Here is a 23,794-nt window from a genome sequence, read left to right on the forward strand (position 1 = left end):
TTGCACCTGGTTCTGTCCCCAAACTGGAGGTGAGTCGTACCGAATAGCGGCCAGCGAGGTTAGGGTATACTAATGTACTCTTTAGTGATGGATTATCGTCAGGGCCACTGGAATTATGCGGTTGTGTGGCTGCGAAACTTGTTGGATAGTTATAGATTTGCCGCACTTGACATATAACCCATCGTCTGCTGCATAATCTGTAGATTTTTACAAACAAAATGTGCTTCTAGCCCAAACGGTTCAAAAGTTACTAAAAATGTGACAATATGTGTTGCAGTGCAGTGGACGTCCCTTTCCAAAGCTGAATAGGTCAGCTTTCCTTTGCTCATTGCTATATTTGAGTGTTGAACTGGTACTAATGAGATGCAACCAATGCCCAGAGAGCGTCATCAAGTTTAAAAATGCCAAAATAATGAAGTAATACTATCACAAAAGGTGCCGCAATATGCAGCGTAATTTGCCTTTTTCTTGCCGCATAATTTGCTCAACCCAGCCACATAATTTGGCCCTCTCCTGCCGCATAATTCCAGTGGCCCTGATTATAGTGGGTCAGCTGGTGTGTATGTATGGTCACCCACACTCTTTAAGGGTCCCCATGGATGTGCAGTGAGGGGACCACGACTGAGAACATGCAGCGTCTCCCCGGACACCCAGTGTGCCACAGCCCCGACTCCGCATGTTTGTGAGAACCTGCCGCGCCTGATCGTGCCTGACCTTGAAATGTGGCTCGGATCAGGTGGCGAGCGACAATTCCAAATTAGGCGAGAAAGGCTGGTGGTGGGATTGCTATGGAAACTGGGCCGCTGGTACCCGAGCCCTTCGTCACAGAAGAGTTGGCTGACAGGGAAGTTTAATTATCTATCTTTTTCTCCCCTTTCACCAGGACCCAGTTAAACTTCACGGTCGCCATTGATTTCACGGCATCGAACGGTGAGTGCGCACTGGCCCGGCTTACTTCGCCCCCCTCAATTAATGTTGCATCTTTGGCAGGTGGGGGACAGGGCTGGAGCGGATGTGGCGCAGTCTCCATGGAGACGAGGAGACACCGTCCTCACCTGCCAAATACCATCCCAGGCACCAAAAACAGCTGTAACTTCTGCCTTAATTAAGCATTATTGCCCTCTGATGAGAGCTTTAAAGCTTCATTAGTGCTTAATTTGCGGAGGTGGTTTCTGGTGCTCGGCACCCGCACTGAGGGGCTTACTTACAAGCCACGTGTGCCGCTGGTGCATCACTTTTTATGACGAGCTGGCAGCGCAGAGCGTAGACCCATATCTACAAGGCCACGCAAAGTCACTTTGCGTTACTTTTCACATTCTCGTAGCCATGGAGTGACAAAGTAGCGCAGGTCGCTATGTTTCCTTACACTGCATCGGGGGGCGTTCCATGGGCGTTGATGTGGGTTTTCCCACGCAACACCCATGGGGTTTTGATGCATTCCCAGGTTTACAAGGATCTATAAACCTGGGATTGCATCAAAAATGTACGCCTCTCCAGGGGCTGCAACGCACAGAAATATGTTTATTTCTCCTCGTTGTTTTCCTCTTTCTATATGTGTTGCATCCTGCAGCGCACATAGAAAGAGGAAAATGCCTCCATGGATTGGTTTTGTGCAGGAAGGTGTTCCTTCCTGCACAAACACAATCCTGCCTGCGACACAGACACCCATGCACCATGTTGCAAGGCTGCCTGCGTTAGCGCTAGGCACCAAATTGTTTGATGGCACTGGCTGACAGGACAGGAATGTGCCGTATTTTGTCTACACAGGGCATTCCTGCCATCTCAAATCGGCTTACGGCAGCACCGCAACAAGACCTGCAGCGCTGCCCTACGCCAATGCATTGTAAATATGCCCGCTAGTTGTCAACACTGGCTCCTATGATACTCTACCACATGATGGCGCTGTTTTGTGTAATTTAAAGTTGAACAGAACAACAGTTGCTAAATATACATTATATATAAAAACGATTATTTCCTGCCTCCCAGGCCCTTCTTTTACCTTTGGGGGTCTGGAATAGCCTGAATTGTCCAACTCGCAGGAGGGTGATGGGTGATAGTTGTGTAATTGGCAGAGCTGGCAGAGGAATGGGGAGTTCAAGCTACAGTTGCCTCCTGACGAAGGCCCTGGTACTAATTTTATTTTGACAAATTAAGCACTGCCTGTTATCACCTATCCGTCGAGGGGGCATAATGAAGGCAAGGGTTAATTAACAGCTGTTAACACCTAACAACATGTGGGAAATTAGGCTATTATCAGTGGTGCTTAACAAAGTACTCCCTCCCGAAGGTAAGGTGGGCCCTCCCAGTGATATTAGATGTGCCAGACGTAGACTCATTGAAGAAGCGTGCCACACGTAGAGTGGGCGAGAGCCCTCCTAGAAAAAAAGCACCATTCCTAGGGAACAGGCTACAGTGTCTGGTATGAAAAAACATTTTCAGAAGAGGATCTCCTCTCAGTGATTTAGGCCCAATATAGGGGAACTGAGTTGCCCTGCTATGTCCCCTCATCCCTCCTTTAGTTCTGCTTATCTCCAGTAGTAGCTATCCTCATCCTACATCCTTACACAGGCACTAACACAAGCTATGCCACACTTCTTCAAACCCCTGGTCCTACCGCACCTAAAAGAGGGATGCAGGTGACCAATGGTTAATGCCTGCCTTTTAAGCCTTCTGATTGGCTCAGATAGTGATGCTGAGGCTGCTTTGACAGGATCCTGAGCTAGGGCTTGCACAGCGGGAAGCACCTCCGCTACCCCTCATGAATCATCTTCATTTCACTCTCTCACTGGTCACGCCAGGAAAATAAATGGAAAAAGCTAAATTTTGTTCAATAGCTTCTAGGTGTCTTTGAGGAGATAAGGCTGGAAGGAATCTAGTGGTATCTGATAGTTGATTTTTGGAAATGGAAGATTACAGGGTGTGGCAGAACCCTGCCCACCTCTAGATTTAAGCCTGAGAATTAATTGTGAAATTTGTGAATGACTCCAGGAATAGTGACCCTTTTCTGCTGTGTGCGGTGGAGTAATTTTCTAAATGTAGTATCCCAATGGGGGCCTGGTGAAGTTCAGTAGAACGAAGGGCCTGATTTAGATCTTGGCGGACGAGTTACTCCATCCCAACGATGATGGATAATCCCGTTCACTGTCATATAAATCCCATAGTATAGAATGGGATTTATATTTTGGCAGATGGGATATCCGCCACCGTTGTGATGGAGTAACTCGTCCGCCAAGATCTAGCTCAGACCCAAACTTTTCAAACTAACCAGCAGTGCACGTGGCTGGTCTTTGGGGCCACGGGAAGCACATTTAAAAGTCCTGTATGGCTTAGTCAAACTTGCGGGGATGTGACCGGCTCTACCTCAGCCCGAAGTGTTTCCGAAGTACAGAATTGAGTAAAACCATTCTGGCTGATTCAGAGGAATGTGTAAAGCTGCATTGCTAGGTTATCACCCTTTCAAGGGTCCAGATTTCTGGCTTTCAGGAATTTACCAAGGATTCCAGGTTACATCAGTTTTACAGGTCTTCAGGCGTATTTCACAAACATGGATGTGAATTTGCGGTTGCAATTGTGCAGAGGTATTTTGCATGCACTGGGGAGCTCTTGTGGATGTAGAAACGCCATTTCATTTGCACACTGCCCCTTTTATATTATTCTATTCTGCACCCACTCACAATGTCCCTTCAATTTTGGAGCTGCTCCCTTCCAGGTCCCACCCAGGAAGGGGATTCATTCCTCCCCTTTTTGGTACTAGGGTCCATATGTACGAAAGCATTTTCCCATAGACACAGAATGGGTAAAATCCTTTGGTACATGTGGCCCTGTATCTCTGATAATTTCCAGTGTGAGAATAGGTAAAAAAATAAAATGTTTTTCAAGTACCCACATTCCTCTGACTTTGTCGGTCTCCTTCCCTCCGTGGTAGTAGAATTTACTTGTGTGCAATACGGCCTCATAGGGGGTAATTTATGAGTAAATGAATTTACAAGTAAAAGGTGGCCTTTTGTGGATACCTTGAACTTACAAATGAGGATATTTGCAGTTAATATTCGGGGTGGGTGAAAAACTCCTCTCCGCTGGCAGTTTGCAGAGTTGTGCCCACTCTGCTATCCGCTTGGAGCACGGAGTTCCAGCAAAACTCCACCAACCACCTTGTGATGGAGTTTTTCCTCACACGTGCCTCACCAATGTTATAGAATTTGCATCCCCCAGCGTGATTCTCAGGTGCTAGAACGCCTCGGAGTGAGATTTCTCAATGCGAGTGGTCGTGGCAAATCGGAACCCTTCGCTGCCACTCTAGTAGAACATCTACTCGAGTGGCAGAAAGAAGCAGCGCCCCCTGGTGTGATGTATGGTGCCATTCGCGTTGATTGTAAAGCATAGAGCAAGCTCCTGGCACTAAACATCAGCGCAGGCAGTGCAATATGCCTAAATCCAGCCTGCTTGCAGAACTCTGCAAAATCTCGCAGTGTTATTTTGTAACTCCGGGGAATTCCGCAGAATGAAACTCTGCTAGTTCTGTCCAGGCCTATTTAATATTTAGCTTTGGTGAATGAAGCCAATGGCCCACTCAAGTAGCCACAAAGGCTACCTTCTCACAGATGATGCAGGGTGAATGTAAGAGAGTGACAAGGGTCCAAGACTTGGGATATTTGGGCTTGATGACTGCTGTGATTGGTCAGGAGATGTCACATGTCGTGATGGATTCAAATTATGAGGTTTTGGAGGGTGACTATGTGAGCTTATCTTTAAATATCTCCAGCCCTGCAGCCTTCTGGGAAATCCCCATCGGTCAGAGAAGCGCACACCTAGGACCATCTCGTTCTTGTTTTCAAAGGAAGGCAGATGACAGGCCTCTGCTTCCCAATGCCCTGCCTCCAGGGATATCCAAACTCCCAGCCAATCAGAGCATCGTTGCAATGCAGACCATCCATCAATATATTGTTCTATTCCACTTACCAAAACATTTAATAATAAAATTATCCAAAATGTGAGTCTTGTTGCACGTGACAAGCTGCCTCTACAGCAGAAGTAGACACTGTGCGCGTAGTCGTAGCATAGGGCGCTCAAAGCGAACCTGGTACCAGTCACACTCATTTAAATAAACAAGAGGGTGATGGGAAATGAAGATGGAAGTGTGGTGACCAAGGAGCTGTCTACCTGTGTGATAGTCTTCCTTGCTCTGTCCTCTCTCTGCAGGTAACCCATCTCAGCCCACCTCCCTGCACTATATGAACCCCTACCAACTCAACGCCTACGGCATGGCGCTCAAGGCGGTAGGAGAGATAATCCAGGACTACGACAGTGACAAGCTCTTCCCAGCCTATGGCTTCGGTGCCAAGATCCCACCGGATGGCAAGATATCACACGAATTCCCACTGGTAAGAAACAGTGACAGAGAAGGGTCCTGGGGTTGTTGGAAAAGAATGAGCATTATGGGTGTTGGAGGGAGCTGCAACTCCCAAGAATGGAGACATCTGCACATCCAAGTGTGTCCATCAAGACACAACAGTGCAAGTTTACTTGAGAAGGACGATTGTCACCTCCCACGGACATCATTCTATTATACCCTTTTAGCCCACCATTGTGGGCTATACCGACCATTAAAGGCCCGCTTCAGTGTTAAAGGCCCAAGCCGAAGGCGAGGGCCTTTAACAAGGGAGCAGGCCTGTAATAAGCAGTATAGCTCAGCTACAGCAAAACTTTTTTGTGCCAGAAAGTAAATCGCAAAATCAACACTGGTTTGCGTCAGTTTTGTGATGTAAACCCATTAAAAAGTGTTGATAAACTTGGCTGAACTTGATTACGTTTTGTACCATACAACCCACCCCTCGGAGCCAAACTTTCTGTCATGGTCTTTCATTGGTTTTCACCATTCCTTGGTGGCCAATGTGCCCGGTCCTGTGTGTTTGGTCAATCGATCAGTACTTGTAGACCGCGGCTTATCACCCGTGGGGTCTCAGGGCACTGTTTCCAACCTTAAGTTCACAATGTGGCATACTTTTAGGCAGTACCCCTCTGCAGACACCATCAGATCCTTCTCCTTTCAGGGTCACATTGTCCCCTAGAATGTGTTGTAGCAGTTCTCTTGAAGGGTGCCCATCACCAGGGGTGGGCACTCATCCAGGGCATGGTTTGAATCCCTTCAACTGGCACTTCCTTCTGTGGCCCCTAGTCGAGTGTATTAGAGCTGGCACTTCTTGAAAGTTCTTGGAGCAGTGTTATAAGTAGCTTGTGAAGAGTGGTAGCCCAGAATGAGTGGTAGCCTGGAATGAGTGGTAGCCTGGAATAAGTGGTAACCTCTAATGATTGGTAGCCTGGAATGAGTGGTAGCCTAGAGTGAGTGGTAGCCTGGAATGAGTGGTAACCTCTAATGATTGGTAGCCTGGAATGAGTGGTAGCCTAGAGTGAGTGGTAGCCTGGAATGAGTTATAGCCTGGAATGAGTGGTAGTCAAAAAATGAGTGGTAGGCTGGAATGTGTGATACCCTGGAATGAGTGGTAGCCTTGAATGAGAATTAATGGTAGTCTGGAATAAGTGGTAGCCTAGAATGAGTGGTAGTCCGGAATATGTGTAGCCTAGAATGAGTGGTAGCCTGGGATGAGTGGTAGCCTTGAATGAGAATGAGTGGTAGTCTGGAATAAGTGGTAACCTAGAATGAGTGGTAGTGTAGTAGTCTGGAATAAATGGTAGCCTAGAATGAGTGGTAGGCCGCAATGGGATATAGCCTGGAATGAGTGGTAGCCTGGAATGAGTGGTAGCCTAGAGTGAGGGGTAGCCTGGAATGAGGTATAGCCTGGAATAAGTGGTAGCCTAGAGAGAGTGGTAGCCTAGAATGAGAGGTAGCCTAGAATGAGTGGTAGCCTAGAATGAGTGGTAGCCTCTAAAGATTGGTAGCCTCGAATGAGTGGCAGCCTGGAATGAGTTATAGCCTGGATTGAGTGGGAGCCTAGAATGAGTGGTAGCCTAAAATGAGTGGTAGCCTAGAATGAGTGGTAGCCTAGAGTGAGTGGTAGCCTGGAATGAGTGGTAGCCTGGAATAAGTGGTAACCTCTAATGATTGGTAGCCTGGAATGAGTGGTAGCCTAGAGTGAGTGGTAGCCTGGAATGAGTGGTAACCTCTAATGATTGGTAGCCTGGAATGAGTGGTAGCCTAGAGTGAGTGGTAGCCTGGAATGAGTTATAGCCTGGAATGAGTGGTAGTCAAAAAATGAGTGGTAGGCTGGAATGTGTGATACCCTGGAATGAGTGGTAGCCTTGAATGAGAATTAATGGTAGTCTGGAATAAGTGGTAGCCTAGAATGAGTGGTAGTCTGGAATATGTGTAGCCTAGAATGAGTGGTAGCCTGGGATGAGTGGTAGCCTTGAATGAGAATGAGTGGTAGTCTGGAATAAGTGGTAACCTAGAATGAGTGGTAGTGTAGTAGTCTGGAATAAATGGTAGCCTAGAATGAGTGGTAGGCCGCAATGGGATATAGCCTGGAATGAGGTATAGCCTGGAATAAGTGGTAGCCTAGAGAGAGTGGTAGCCTAGAATGAGTGGTAGCCTAGAATGAGTGGTAGCCTCTAAAGATTGGTAGCCTCGAATGAGTGGCAGCCTGGGATGAGTTATAGCCTGGATTGAGTGGGAGCCTAGAATGAGTGGTAGCCTAAAATGAGTGGTAGCCTAGAATGAGTGGTAGCCTAGAGTGAGTGGTAGCCTGGAATGAGTTATAGCCTGGAATAAGTGCTAGTCTGAAATGAGTGGTAGTGTAGAATGAGTGGTAGCCTTGAATGCGTGGTAGCCTAGAGTGAGTGGTAGCCTAGAATGAGTGGTAGCCTGGAATAAGTGGTAGCCTAGAATGAGTGGTAGCCTACAATGAGTGGTAGCCTGGAATGAGTTGTAGCTTAGAGTGAGTGGTAGCCTAGAATGAGTGGTAGCCTGGAATAAGTGGTAGCCTAGAATGAGTGGTAGCCTACAATGAGTGGTAGCCTGGAATGAGTTGTAGCTTAGAGTGAGTGGTAGCCTGGAATGAGTTATAGCCTGGAATGAGTGGTAGTCTGGATCAAGTTGTAGCCTAGAGCGAGTGGTAGTCTCTAATGATTGGTAGCCTCGAATGAGTGGTAGTCTCGAATGAGTAGTAGTCTTGAATGAGTGGTAGCCTGGAATGACTTATAGCCTGGATTGAGTGGTAGCCTAAAATGAGTGGTAGCCTAGAATGAGTGGTAGCCTAGAGTGAGTGGTAGCCTGGAATGAGTTATAGCCTGGAATAAGTGCTAGTCTGAAATGAGTGGTAGCGTAGAATGAGTGGTAGCCTTGAATGTGTGGTAGCCTAGAGTGAGTGGTAGCCTAGAGAGAGTGGTACCCTAGAATGAGTGGTAGCCTGGAATGAGTTGTAGTCTGGAACCGGTGGTACTCTAGAATGAGTGGTAGCCTGCAATGAGTGTTAATCCCTATGGATGTAGGTATGAGTGGTAACGCCACGAAGAAGCATGTCATGAAAGCAGTCTGCAGACCTGCAGTTGGTCTTCTGCAGTAAGACTGCTCCAAGTTGGAAAGAACCAGCATTTAAATGCTACTGTGGTGTCAGCCAGGAGTGAGTTCATCTTGAGCCCTCTCAGTCCACCTTCTTTTTGTGTGGTCTCACAGAACCTTCCAGAAGCTCTCGACAAGAGTTTCATTTAGGGTGAACCTCTTCCTGTGTGCTGTCCTGCCTCCAAAACTGCTCACATAAGAACATTCAGGTCAGGAGTGTACATGACTCCTTCATCGAGGTCATGGCTTATGGGTCTATGGAGACCCCCTGAGGTCTTAAAAGTCTGCTCAAGAAACATAAGGCTGGGTTTTAGGAAATTTGTGTGCTGTGAATCTACTGCCCTGGATCTGTCTAGCTCCACTCTTAGAGATGAGTGGTGTTTTTATGTCAGGATATCATGTCACAACCCCTCCAAGTCTAGTAATGAGAACCTTGTCTGTCTTTCAGAACAACGATGTGGAGAACCCAAACTGCACCGGCATCCAGGGGGTGCTGGAAGCCTACTTCAAGAGCCTGCGGACTGTGCAGTTGTATGGACCCACCAACTTTGCCCCGGTCATCAACCAGGTCGCCCGGTGAGTTGAGAGCAATTGTTTGGTGTTAGAGAGTAATGTGTACAGATAGGAGGTGAAATGTGGAAGAGAAATGCAAAAAGAACAGAGGATGGGCAGAATGCTGAACAATGTCAAACTTCACCTCTGTCACAGATCTTGGCCTAAATCCATTGCTTTTTTGCTCATCATGCCATTCCAGTTTGGACACAGCTATGCACAAATCAGACATGGGAACATTCCAGCCCAAACTGCAGGGACAGGCCCTCCTTGGAACTCCAGACCATTTGTGGGCCAGAAACAAGCATCCTGGGACCGGTTTCTGGGTATCACCCCTCATCAGCCAGGCTAGCTTGAAACTGGTGGCATAGCGAGCACAGGACCAATGTCTGGACAGAGAACCTGTGGGATGGCCCCAGCAAGTCACAAAGGTGTAGATGCACAGTCACAAGTCCTTCAGGTCATTGGACCGGAAACAAGCATCTTGGGACCAGTTTCGGGATATTACCCCTCATCAGACAGGCTAGCTTGTTTCCGGTGGTATCGCAAGCACACAGGACCCATCTCTGGGCAGAGAACCTGTGGGTTGCCCCAGCAAGGCCCAAAGGTGTAGGAATGAGATCACTGCACAGTCACAAGTCCTTTGGGTTCATACATCCTCGGGCTTGGAAGATGTCCTGTTGTGAAGTGCAGCAAAGCTCGTGAGGGTCTAAAACTGTGAAAGTGTTTATGAAACAAAAAGTTTGATTTTGAGATGAATGGTAACACAAATCCTCTGATTTCTGCAGAACCATTGCGGTCTGAAAGCCTCTCTAGGTCAGTGATTTACCGCACCACCACATGAAGCCACCATAGGGCAACATAGTGCAATAAGTGGCCTTATAATGGTACTTTTGCTAGTATAGTGGGGGGTGCTTGGGCAGAGGTCCCAAACTGCAAGCTGTTATTTTGCCTGAGGTTCAGAAAGTCTTGTGCCACAGCTAGATTAGTGGAGGAAATGCTTTTCTGTTGTCACCAACTCCAGATCAGGTCCGCTCTCTGGTACCTGCCTCGTGTCACTCTCTGGGACCCGCCTAGTGTCACTGTCTCTCAAACCTACACAACTGGAGAGCAATCCCACCATTTGTTCATGCCTTGTAAGCTTACTCATTTTTAGGTGCCTGATAAAAATATGAAGTGGTTCAACCGTGTCCTACAACACCCTCTGATGTAATGCATTGTCTCGCCCTCCCCCGTCATGCAGTGCGGCCGCTCAGGTGACCGATGGATCCCAGTACTACGTCCTACTCGTCATCACGGACGGAGTCATCTCCGACATGGTCGCGACCAAGGAAGCCATCGTCAACGTAAGTAAACCTCTTCTAGGGATAACTTACCTTCAGTTGTCACAGAGTTCTGCTTGAGTGTCTTATAATCACTTTGGGCCTGATTTAGATACTGGTGGATGAGTTACTCCATCACAACGGTGACGGATATCCCGTCTGTTGAAATCTAAATTCCGTTGGATATAATGGGATGGAGTAACTTGTCCACCAATATCCCGATCAGGCCCCTTACGTCTATTTAGGGCATCCCAAGCGCTTTGTATTTACCCTCATCTGACCCTAAAATGCAGTTTTTTTCTACAGACACAGTCTCAAGAAGAAAGGGGTTCACCATAGGGAAAGGATTACCTAGGTATGCATCTCGGATATGCCTTAGTTTAGCTGAGTTGACTAATCACAATGCTGGTGGTATATTAATGGTACACCGGATATCGGCTTATTTGCAGCATGGTATAAATACCACATGCAGAGCTGAGGTATCCCACCCATAGAGGTTAAGTGACTGGGGGGCACCGTTTTCAACTCATCGCCCGTTTTATGGGCTCTTTCCTATTTTCATGTTTCTTTTTTAAGTAGTATGTTTGTGGAGTTTTGTGGAAGGCTTTTTAAAAAATAAGGGCTTCTGATGAACTAATTCAATGTGCAACACGAGTGTGTCCTGATGAAATTACACAACCATAATTCCCATAATTTTGAGAATTTTGCGTTACTTTTGTTACGCAAAATTCCCAAAATTGCACCATAATGCCACTGTGCGTAGTTACGCCAACAGTTGTTGTTTGCTGGGCTTTTGTGTGTTTTGCACTATGCAAAATGTGTTATTAAATCAAAAAGTGACCTGAGGACAGCTTTTGAACTAAAATGTATCTCTAAATGACAGATTCGCATTTCGCCTAATTGCAGGTAATTTCATGTACTTTTGCCAAACTTTTGTGTAACTGTGCGAAAGTAAATAATGCGAATTTCATACTCTCCGTACAAACGAGGTCAAAACGTCAATTGCTATGAGAATATTGAACTGATTCTTGAAATTCCTTTGAAAATGTGTGACATTTATTACAATTAAAAGGATGGGTGTTGGGGTGCAGTGCACATTCCATACATTTTTTGAGAAATGTTCTTTCAACGCCAAGATTTCACAATGTTTTTCTTGGTAAAGTGCATGAGCTATAGTGAAGCCATCTGCAATGTCCTTACCAAGTACTGTAAAGCATTATTAATAATTCGAGGTTTATGTACAGTAAAAAAGTGCCACCTCTCGCGCACGTGTACACGTGAAGCGCTTCGGAGGCATGCGCACTGAAGCTTTCGGCCTCCCTCGCTGGTCACGCGCGCGCACATACCTTCCTATCGCGATAATGTGAGTAAAAATGACAGCACATCGCCCTGCCCTAAATACATATGACAGTTTTAGTAACATTGTAACCTTCAGTTTCAGATTCAAACGGGGTTGCACCCGGGGCCGGACTCGGAATCCCCAACCAGCCCTGGCACATTTTGTCAGACCAACCCCGTCGGGTGCACAGAGACCGAGCCTGGTTGGAGTTGACTTTATTAATAATGTATTTCTTGCCAAACAAACTCTCTTTAGCAAAATTAGGATAATCAAAGTCTGGGGAAAACACATAACTTTCTTAACTGTGCCCTGCAGTGTGCCTGCTGCTCTCTGATGCAGCTCATAGCTCCCTCTGCTAGATTATGATTGTAACTTATGAACTGCGCAGTAACAAAAGGATCTCCGTGACAAAAGCAGGAACCCACCGAGCTATGCGCATAAAATACTGTTCTGTGATCTGCACAGTACAGTTCTTGGCAGCAGGTACATTAACCCTCTGCACTACCATAGAATAGTCAAAACTACCACTAGACAAAACCCCCTCTCTCTCCAGCAGGAACATTAATCACCAGAGTTATCTTGGGACTTTTATTGTTGCTTGAAAACTGTTGGATATACAAGGAACTCTGCAGCGGGTGCTTTTACAACTGCTGTGCTGCTACAAAACTGCCCCCCCAGTAACAAAAGTGGCCCCCACCCTTCCAGCCTCCGAGGGAAATGTCTGATGCTTGGTACGGCCAGTCCGGCCTTCAGTGCTGACCACGTGAGCCTGATAATTATTGTGCAGAGCTTGTAGCAAAGATGTAAAAGACGCCAAAGGCCACCACTAACCCTTGTTACCTGTATGTAATCAGGGTCGCTACTTCTCAGAAAGACAATGGCCCAGATTTATCACCGCTTTGTGCCATTGCAAAGTGACCAACGCCACACACTGGTGTTTAGTTTCCAACGCAAAAGCTATTTGCACTGAAAGGTACCCTTTTCTCAGCGCAAAAAGTTATCTCTGTTGCTTAGCATCAAGAGGGTGTTACTGGGGTGTTACAGTGCAAACACCCATAGTGTTTGTGATGCACAGCCTGGTCTACCAAGAAAGCCAGCCTGCACTTTGAGTCAGTAACTAACACATCCCTGAAGCAGGCACTAACAAAGATAAACATTATCATTTCTACAAAAAACCCTCACTCTGCATGTGTGATGAAGTACATAGCACGCTCCGGTGTGTAGGACGCTTCTGTGTTTGTGTAGTCATACAAATTTGATTTGTACTGGATATTTACCCTTCCAGTACAAATTCTATGCTAGACAGTGCACACTGACCTCTGTGCGGCTGTGCGTTGCACAATGTAGCCTTGTTAGAGGGCCAGCGCTGGGGATGACAGCCACAGCAGGTCAATTTTAGTAAATATTGCCCTGTGTTCAGTGCTTAATTTCTGCTGGTGTTTTAGGCACTTAGCACCGGCACTTATTTATAAACACTGGCCCGTATTTATGAGAATCCACCACATGATGGCGCTGTGTGTGTATTTCTTAAACAAAGTTCACTAGTCGAGCATTTAACCGTTTGATATATAGTTTTAAAAAATGTTAAAACTCGGGTTTAAACCTGCAGTTTGAAATGGCATGTGGGTTGTCCCAACTACAGTGGATCTGTGTGAAATAACTTAGGCCTTGGCACTTAATGTTTTATAAACTAGGCCCTGCCTATGCTGTGTTTTCTCCCTTACCGAGAGCAACAAATTTGATTTCTGAACCTTGTTTACTTAAAACTTTCTTACTCTGCCCCTTTTCCTTTCTCACCATTTAACACAGATCCATGTGTAAGAAGGGCTGATACTAGCACTCGAAGTGTGCAATGCACGATTGTAGTAGTGAATATCGACGTCAAAGTATTGAGGGGTCACTTTATCATGACCGTAGTATCGAGAAAATGTTGAATATGTTAGTGCACAGAGGGAGTTATGGATTTACTATTCTTAACATCGGATCTACCTATGTACCTTAAAGATATAAATCATCAAGGTACGTGTATGTGGAGTTGGGTATAGAAAATCTATACGAAGTCACTTTTCAACATAGTGTCCCTCGATAATCTGGTCACAATATTGTGACAATATTCTGGGTTCAGCATTTGCACCCTACATCACGATGAACAAATGAAGCCTTACCTGGCTAGACAGGCACTGAATACATCCTACAAGGACATTATAAGTAAGCAGACTAGCATCGAACACAGAAGGAGGAAAAACAAGAATGTGAAAGAGGGGTTTCTGCCACTCAACTGAAAGATGTCCCCAAAGGCAGGCAGAGATACAGGATGTGCAAGTCATGCTGCACGCAGAGGCCCCCGACAGAGGATGAGAAGGACTCTGAGAGGAGAAGGGAAGTGCATCTCTCCTGGGTGGGCTGTCAAAGTCACAAAGGGTCATATATTCCCAATATCCTGACATTGAGAATCCCAATTAGCGGCTCGGATCCGAAGCAGACAAAGTGTTCCTCCCACTGGGAAGGAACTAATAGAGAGTTCCCTTTGTAGGTAATGAGAATCTGTCCTAATGAGGAGCTGACATTAATTTCAATAAAAAATAGGGCGGGTTACACAAAACAGCATCCTCACTGAACAGTAGGATGCTCAGTGTAGTGCAGCTGTGGGGTGACCACAGTCTAGCCGTGGCTTTACCCGCAGTCTAGGTGTGGCTTTACCCGCAGTCTAGCTGTGGCTTTACCCGCAGTCTAGTTGTGGCTTTCCCTGCAGTCTAGCCGTGGCTTTACCCGCAGTCTAGCCGTGGCTTTACCCGCAGTCTAGCCGTGGCTTTACCCACAGTCTAGCCCACTGGCGGCCCGTCCTTTAGGGCGGAGGGGGCCACGCCCCCCCCACCTTTTGCCCCCCATGAAGAATGTCTGTCAAGCTGAACAAAGGTCAGCCTGACAGACACTCTCCATGTTCAGCTCAGGCAGCCAGGAGCAGACGTGTGATTTGCGCAGACTCCTGGCTGCCTGAGCTGAACTTTGCTGGGCAGAGGAGGTCACAGCTCCTATGAGCGTGACCTCCTCGGCTCAGCAAAGGTGCCTTGAGGCCCTCCCTTGGGTGACGAGGAAAGCGTCACCAATTGACACTCTCCCTGGGCGCTTCAGTTTAAGCCCTGAAGTGCCCAGGGCGAGTGTCAATCAGTGACACTTCGTCACAGAGTGGGGTGGGGTCAGCAGTCTCACTGACCCCATCCTACTCTGTGACGAGGCTGGGACTGCTGCCTTCCCATGAGGTATGGCAGCAGTCCCAACCCTCCTGGGACCTGGAGGCTGAAGGTGAGTGTGTGTGTGTATGTGTGTGATGTTTTAAATGAATGTTTGGTGCGCATGTGCATGTTTGAGTGTTATGAGTGTTGTTAATGGATGTGCGTGCGTGTGTGTGTGAAAGAATGAGTGTGTGCGATCTTTTAAAATGAATGTTTGGTGCGTGCGTGCATGTTTGAATGGTATGAGTGTTGTTAATGGATGTGCGTGCGTGCGTGCATGTCTGTGTGTGAAAGAATGAGTGTGTGGCTTTATGCTGATGAGCGGAATTTATGCCCAGTGGGATTGTGGAGTCACAGGGCATACAAAAATACAAGAAATCCTGTACGGAGAGAGCACTGTGTGCTCATGTCCAATCCTACCTTCAAGTGGAGGGGCAGTTGGCGAGTGGTGGGCAATATCACTGCTTGGTAAGGGCAATTTTCCTCATTTCATTCTTGTTTTTGATGTCATCAGACAATGGTGAAACCCTGAAGCTCCCATCACTTGTGGTTGAAAGTTTGGACCACAAGAGTGTCTTAGTTTTTTTCTGTGGGTCCAAAATATAGTTCAATGTAACACTCCGGGCAGGAATTCTGAGCACTTTCCAAAAGGTTTTTCACTTTGTGTTATTCCTTGAGGTTTTTCAGATCAATCAACGAAAAATTACCAAAAGAGCGGGTCTGGATCTAGACGTGTTGAGTTGCCAAAGATTTGCTCCAAGAAGCTTTGTCACCAGTGAGCTATTATAAATACTAACAACAAAACAAATGACAACATAACATAGAATGTGGTAGCCCAGCATAGAACAACACTCTAAGCATCTCCATCTCTAACCTTCTGCCTTTCATCATTGTGAACAGTACCAGAGACATTCTCAGCTGGGAAGTCAGAGTAGCTATCCTCCTCAAGGGTTATGGGTGCCATTTCTATAAGATCCACTGGTACCCTGTAGCCCCGTTTCGCTCACTGGTACCAATTGGTGCTACCTGATGGCTATCCGGGGCCAGCATCTTGGATTTTAATTGTGTTGCCACGTTCTGCATTGACCAAAATCTTGGTTTGGGGACATGGCTGTTGAAGTATCCTGGTGCCATGCACATCTAGGCAACAGTTAGGCCTTTTGGTGATGGGATGGTCTATTGAGGACATTTCAAAGCATATTGTCTTGGGAATCACCATTCAAAGTAAAAACACTTCTTTGGTGGTGGGGCGGCCCCACATTGCAGAGGCTAAAGTGATGAAGGATATTGGAGCAATCGAAAACAGGTCCAATATGTCTCAAGTTCAGGAACTGCGGACCGTCTGGCTGTCACAACAAATCCTTATAGTGCACCTAAGTGTGATAGACCCAGACCATCACCGGTGGGGACACCAGTGGTAGTTAGGGGGTGCAATAGGATATTAGGGACAAACCTGGTAGGGGTAAAAGTTCCTCTACATCTATATTTTGGGTAGCAAGCCCATCAACAGATACAATTACTCCTCACCTTCACCTTTTGTTGTCCTAGTCTTCAAAGTTCTTCTTCGACCTATTAGATATGTTCCATCATCATCCCTTGTACTTTGCTCAGGCTGAGGCAGAACAAGCATGTAAGCTTCAACTCTTGCTGCCTTCTTGTACAAAGAGCACTTCTCTCTTTCAGGCAGTCAGGTGGTCCTTGGGACGATGCTTCATCTCACCCTGCCCAAGCTGAGAGGGAGGTAAGCAACAGAGTCTATGAATGTCTAGAGGTGACCCAGTGCACAAGTCCTGCAGGGCTAGATGAGGTCAGCACACGATCTCAAGGGATCCAGCACATGTTGACGTATCCAAGGAAGGTGTACAGGAGGCCAACTCTGACCAGTGACCGTGCTGGGAGTGAGCACACTAGGTGTAAACTGTAAGGGGGCACATATACCCGCCAGCGGGCCCCCGGCAATACAAAGAAAAGCCTGTAACCCCCCTGTTTCCAATAATTGCTGTCTCCAGCTCTCTAGGGACTATTACCTGCCAACGATGTAACAGCTTTAGAGAATGGTAATAATACCCTGCCTCACTGTGAAACATTTGTACGTATAACTATTACCCGAACAAAATTGGTATTCATTTTATCAACCTTGTGTGAGTAAAAGGTTGAGTTGACCTTGCTATATTCAGAACGATGACCTGCAGATCACACATCGGTTTCACGAGTGAGTACTTTGGATGGTCCTCTTTCCTCTTCTTAGTGGTAGGTGGGTGGACTCTCTATTGGAGACCACCACATGGAAAATCTCACAAATGGGGAAAAGGCGAAAGACGGCATAATGGAGCAGTTGCAAAAGGAGCATAGTAGATACTTCTGTCAGTATTTAACCCTGGATAGGTACTTCTGTCATTATATAACTCAGGGTGGGTACTTTTGTCATCACTTAGCCCTGGATAGATACTTCTGTCATTGTTTAACCCTGGATAGATACTTCTGTCATTGTTTAACCCTGGATAGATGGTTCTGTCATTGTTTAACCCTGCGTAGATACTTCTGTCATCGCTAAACCCTGGATGGATACGTCTGTCATCGTTTAACCCTGGATAGAAACTTCTGTCATCGTTTTACTGCAGATAGATACTTTTGTCATTGTTTAACCCTGGACAGATATTTGTGTCATTATTTATTCTGTGATAGATACTTCTGTATCCACTTAACCCTGGATAGATACTTCCATCGTTCTTTATCCCTGGATAGGTACTTCTGTCATTGTTTGATTCTGGATAGATACTTCTGTCATTGTTTAACCCTGGATAGATACTTCTGTCATTGTTTGATCCTGGATAGATACTTCTGTCATTGTTTAACCCTACATAGATACTTCTGTCGTTGTTTGACCCTGGATAACTATTTCTGTAATTGTTTAACCCTGAATAGATGGTTCTGTCATTGCTTAACCCTGGATAGAAACTTCTGTCATCGTTTAACCCTGGATAGATATGTCTCTTCATCGTATAACCCTGGATAGATACTTCTGTCATTGTTTAACCCTGGATAGATACTTCTGTTGTCGTATAACCCTGGATAGATACTTCTGTTTTTTTTAACCCTGGATAGATACTTCTGCCATTGTTTAACCCTGGATAGATACTTCTGTCATTGTTTAAGCTTGAATACATACTTCTGTTGTTGTTTATCCCTGAATAGATACTTCTATGGTTGTTTAACCCTGGATAGATACTTCTGTTGTTCTTTATTTCTGGATAGATATTTCTGTCACTGATTAACCCTGGATAGATACTTATGAGGTTGTTTAACCCTGTATAGATAGTTATGTGGCTATTTAACCCTGCATAGATACTTCTTTCATTGTTTAACCCTGAATAGATACTTCTGTTGTTGTTTAACCCTGGATAGATACTTCTGTCCTTGTTTTACCCTGGATAGATACTTCTGTCCTTGTTTAACCCTGGATAGATACTTCTGTCATTGTTTAGCCCTGGATGGATACTTCTACCGTTGTTTAACCCTGGATAGAAACTTCTGTCATCGCTTAACCCTGGATAGATACTTCTGTCATTGTTTAACCCTGGATAGATACATCTGTTGTTCTTTACCCCTGGATAGAATTTCTGTCATCTCTTAACCCTGGATAGATAATTCTGTCATTGCTTAAGCATGGGTAGATACTTCTTTCATTGTTTAATGCTGGGTAGATACTTCCTTTGTTCTTTATCCCTGGATTGATGCTTGAGTCATTGTTTAACCCTGGAAAGATGCTTCCGTCATTGTTTAACCCTGGATAGATACTTCTGTCAATGTTTAATCCTGGACAGAAACTTCTATTATTTTTTAACCCTGGATAGACACTTCTGTCGTTGTTTAACCCTGGATGGATACTTCTGTCATCGTTTAACCCTGAATAGATACTTCTCTCATTGTTTAACCCTGGATAGATACTTCTGTCCTTGTTTAACCCTGGATTGATACTTATGTCGTCGTTTAACCCTAGAAAGATACTTCTGCCGTCGTTTAACCCTGGATAGATACTTCTGCCATTGTTTAACCCTGGATAGATACCTCTGTCCTTGTTTAATCATGGATAGATGGTTCTGTCATTGTTTAACCATGGATAGATACTTCTGTCCTTGTTTAACCCTGGATAGATACTTATGTCAATGTTTAACCCCGGACAGAAACTTCTGTTATTTTTTAACCCTGGATAGACACTTCTGTCTTCGTTTAACCCTAGATGGATACTTCTGTCATCGTTTAACTCTGAATAGATACTTCTCTCATTGTTTAACCCTGGCTAGATACTTCTGTCATCGTTTAACCATGGACGGATACTTCTGTCGTCGTTTAACCCTGGATAGATACTTCTGTCATCGTTTAACCCTGGATGGATACTTCTGTAGTCATTTACCCCTGGATAGATTCTTCTGCGGTTGTTTGATCCTGGATAGATATTTCTGTTGTTGTTTAACCCTAGATGGATACTTCTGTCATCGTTTAACCCTGGATAGATACTTCTGTCCTTGTTTAACCTTGGAATGATACTTCTGTCCTTGTTTAACCCTGGATAGATACTTCTGTTGTCATTTAACCCTGGATGGAGACTTCTGTCGTCGTTTTACCCTGGATAGATACTTCTGTTGTTGTTTGATCCTAGATAGATACTTCTGTCATTGTTTAACCCTGGATAGATACTTCTGTGGTTGTTTAAATGTGGATTGATACTTCTGTCATTGGTTAACACTGATAGATACTTCTGTCATTGTTTAACCCTAGATAGATACTTCTGTCATTGTTTGATCCTGGATAGATACTTCTGTCATCTCTGAACACTGGATAGATACTTCTCTCATTGTTTACCTATGGATAGATACTTCTGTGCTTGTTTAAACGTGGATTGATACTTCTGTCATTGTTTAACACTGATAAGATACTTCTGTCCTTGTTTAACCCTGGATAGATACTTCTGTCATTGTTTGATCCTGGATAGATACTTCTGTAGTTGTTTAACCCTAGATAGATAATTCTGTCATCTCTTAACTCTGGATATCTACTTCTGTCAATGTTTAGTCCTGGATATTTACTTCTGTCCTTGTTTAACCCTGGATAGATACTTCTGTCATTATTTAATCTGTGGTGAATATACTGCTGTCGTCGTTTAACTCTTATAGTTATAGTTGATTGCAAGTCTGTTAAATAAACAAGAGATAGAAACAGGGGGTTTGAAAGGGCACTCACCAGTGACTCATTGAGTTAAGAAACTAGTCACAGAGGGTTTTTGCAAGGAACACTGGATCCCAGGTTCGTGGCAGTCTGGAGGTCAGCATTTTACTGCAATAATAGTCATTTTGTGTCCTCCTTTCAAGGTGCTTCTCTTCTTAGGTCTGGCATCAACCCAAGCCATTTGACTTCAGTAGAATGATATATTTAATGTAGTTGCTTGCAGTGGCTTCCACCCTCCCCTAGTCATGCAGTGGTCTGTTGGTTTGTCCTTCTCATTTTTCTTCCACCCACTGCAGCACACAGCATGGGGCAGTGGGTCGACCACTTCCACCAATGGCGAACTTCACTGTGAGTGATGGCGTTCCACAACAAGCACACCCACCCACAAAGTACTTCCTTTCAGTAAAAGGGACTATTATGAAAATGTCTGCTTTTTGAGACCTCAGATCTTACTTTAACTTTTATCCAGTTTTTCATTTATTAATGGCGAGAGCTCAACGAGTCCCAGAAAAATATTTTATTTAAAAAAACTGTGGCAAAACAAGCATATGAAAGCCAAAAGTTGGGCTGCAATACCAGACCAGTTTGCTTTGGCAGTGTGTGTTAGGTTTTGTCTTTTACTTAATATTAAACCACAGTTTTCAAAACATCAAAAATGAGCATTTTGTATAACAAGGGTGATCATTCTAAAACATGAAAGAGTAAGATGATGGCTAGGCCGGATGGAAGAAATGAGTTTTCGGTACTCTTCTGAACTGAGAGTACTGAGTGTGTGACTGACATCTGGTAAGGGGTGAGGGTTTTAGAATATAGAGGGCACCAGCAGAGCTGTTATCTCACATAATTCTGCCCTGTATCACATAAAATCAGCCTCCTTCTCACAGTAAAAACACTCCCACAAAGAGGTTATTAGGCTAGCTGGAAACATTTATTTGGAGTAGGGGTGGCCGGTAAACTCCGCTCCTCCAGCGGAGTTCACAGAGTTTTGCCCACTTCGCATTTCGCTTAGTGCGCGGAGTTTCAGAAAAAGTCAGCCAACCACTGTGTGGCAGAGTTTTTTCTCAGGCGCGGGCGAAAAAATCAACTGCTAGACCACCTCCCAGCAAGATTTCTCAACGCGGGCGATCGCAGCAGGTCGCTACCGCTCACTACGTTGAGAAAGCTGCCACTTGAGTAGAACATCTTATTGAGTGGTAGAAAGAAGCAGCGCCCTCTGGCACACCGCCTGGTGCTATATGGGCTGATTTTACAGCACGGGACAACCTCCCGACACTAAAAATCATGCGACGTCCTAAAACTTTGGTGTTCGCAGAACTCCATGGAATTTCATGCAGATTTTAGTTAACTCTGCGAAATTCTGCGGAGTGAAACTTCACAAGTTCTGTCCAGGCCCTATTCAGAGTTTGCTTCGAGTTCTGTGTTTGAAGCCTGTGCTCTGATTGTGTTTTCACAGCCTTTCCAGGACATGAGGCGTGCACCCTCTTTTTTATGCTTGGAAACAGCAGGCAAGTTATACTCAGGGCATGTTAATCTTTCACATGAGTTCTTTCTGGCTGGGAGTAGGTGTTGGAAGTCACAGAGGAGAACGCATGGACACTGCCATGTTTCCACCAAACCTAGCAGTGCATTCATGGCCTTGCAGAAATTAAAAAACTATCTGGTAAAGCCGATAGAATGGCTGGGCATGTTTAGGGATCACATGCCTGACAGCATAGGGGTAATAGATGAATAACACATTTCTGGCTGCGTACCATTTTCAGGTTGCAAGATGCTTGTATCAGCCAGTCATACACTGCCCAGTTCTAGTTTCCAGTAAGGCAACGAGGACATTGCTAGACAGATGGATGAGAGTGTGAAAAGCTCAGTGCATCTAATCAGAGTTTTTATTTAGTTCTCATTTTTTCTGGCACAGACGTAATGTTCTGCTGTGAAGGAATGACAGGGTCAAAGCCTGAAGTATTATAAGATATAACAAGTTTTCTTCCAGAACTGCCAGAAAGACCTACTGCTTTTTGAGATGGATAGTTGGACATAGTGCAATACCATGTACCGGTGCACCACATTTCTTAAAACATATCTGGCAAACAAAAGCTCTTTGAACCTGTGTTAGAGGTCTGCATGGCCGCACTGAATCCAAGAGGTGACACGGACTGGACGTGATAGGGTCTGTTGAGGTTTGTCGTCCAAGTAGCCATGACGTCACTGTGCACAGAACAGTTCACGTAAAAGGTATCAATGTCTCCTTCAGAGCGTCCAAGTTAGGAGGAAAAAGCCACGCTTTGCAAAACTTCCCCTTGGCCATCTTGTAGTTCTTAATTATAATACTTTTATTTTACTTGTTAGGACAGAAAGTCCCACACATGTTGATGGATGTGAACCCTTGCTCTAAGTGCAACAGCTGCAATCATATCTGGATCCCTGATGTTTGTTGTCATGGGCGAACATGGACCATGCCTGTGTGCCACAACAAAGGCCTGTCTCACCGATTGTGGTCTTGTTGGACCGAGAGGGATGTCACAAATAGTAGGCCTATGGCCCTGGGGTAGCCTTTTGATGCACCTATCGCTGGGGCTGACATTCAGGTGTGAACCTCTAGTCATTCCCTTGGTCTGTGTTGTGGGACTATCAGATCTGGAGTTGCTGCTGCTGTGACTGCTTCCTGGAGGAAGCATAGAGCATAGGAGTGGACAGATCAAAAGAAGCAGATCCTCAACATAAACTTCAAAGACTCAGACCCTAAATCACATATGGCACCTGGAAATGGTCTATAAAAAAACAAAATTGTCAACTGTCAAGCAGCCAGTTGGGCTGTGCGAGGAGGAGAAGCTCTGCAAGACTTCTGCCTGTGACCAGGACTGGATGTGAAGGCCTGGCAGTCTCCCCGTGGGTGAGGGGACCTCACACAGGGAATTCCAATACTTCTGCCCCTGGATCCTGAAGCACCAGTGTCTGTCTGCTTGGCAAGGCGAGTGTGCCTTGTGAGGAACAGGAAAGCACTTGGAGGGAGCGAGGTGCAGTGGGGGAATCGGGGTAAGCCATGGACTGCTGAGTGCGCTACCACTGAGAGTCAAGTGCTGAAGGGGTACTTGGCACAGTTGCTTGAGACCTATAGTAAGCCAGGCCCCGGGATATCGGGAGTGCAAGGCATTAACCACAGGAGATCTTGCTTGCCCTGTGGCCCTCTGAATGGGATTCTGGCAGCATTTTTTACAAATTATTTATTGAGCACACATACTCCTGAGCATCTTGGTGCCAGGGACCATGACAACAGAAATACAAAGAAGTTGCAAAAAACACTAAGGGCCAGATGTAGTAAGCTGTTTGCATGGTGCAAACTGCCTTCTGCGATCCACATTCACAATTTGCGAGTCGGTACCGACTCGCAAATTGTGAATGCGACTCGCAGATAGGAAGGGGTGTTCCCTTCCTATTTGCGACTCGCATCGCAATGCAGAATTGCTTTGTGACCGCGAATGCGGTCGCAAAGCAATTCGCAGTTACCACCAGTGTCACACTGGTGGTAACTCATTCACAAAAGGGAAGGGGTCCCCAGGGGACCCCTTCCGCTTTGTGAATGTTGCCCAAAAGGTTTTTTCAATGGACCACT

The 23,794-nt window shown here is 45.6% G+C and overlaps 1 protein-coding gene across 1 annotated transcript in view; it reads left to right on the forward strand.

Annotated features, from left to right (window-relative positions):
- The window catches only part of CPNE9 (copine family member 9), a 1,043,154-nt gene that overhangs the window by 991,005 nt on the left and 28,355 nt on the right, over positions 1–23,794 (forward strand). The window contains exons 15-18 of the mRNA XM_069206140.1: positions 884–930; positions 5,200–5,381; positions 8,964–9,091; positions 10,311–10,413. Coding sequence (XP_069062241.1) covers positions 884–930; positions 5,200–5,381; positions 8,964–9,091; positions 10,311–10,413 — 460 coding nt within the window. The remainder of the gene's footprint in view (positions 1–883; positions 931–5,199; positions 5,382–8,963; positions 9,092–10,310; positions 10,414–23,794) is intronic.

Source organism: Pleurodeles waltl, chromosome 9 (genome assembly GCF_031143425.1).
Source record: "Pleurodeles waltl isolate 20211129_DDA chromosome 9, aPleWal1.hap1.20221129, whole genome shotgun sequence".
NCBI lineage: Eukaryota > Metazoa > Chordata > Amphibia > Caudata > Salamandridae > Pleurodeles > Pleurodeles waltl.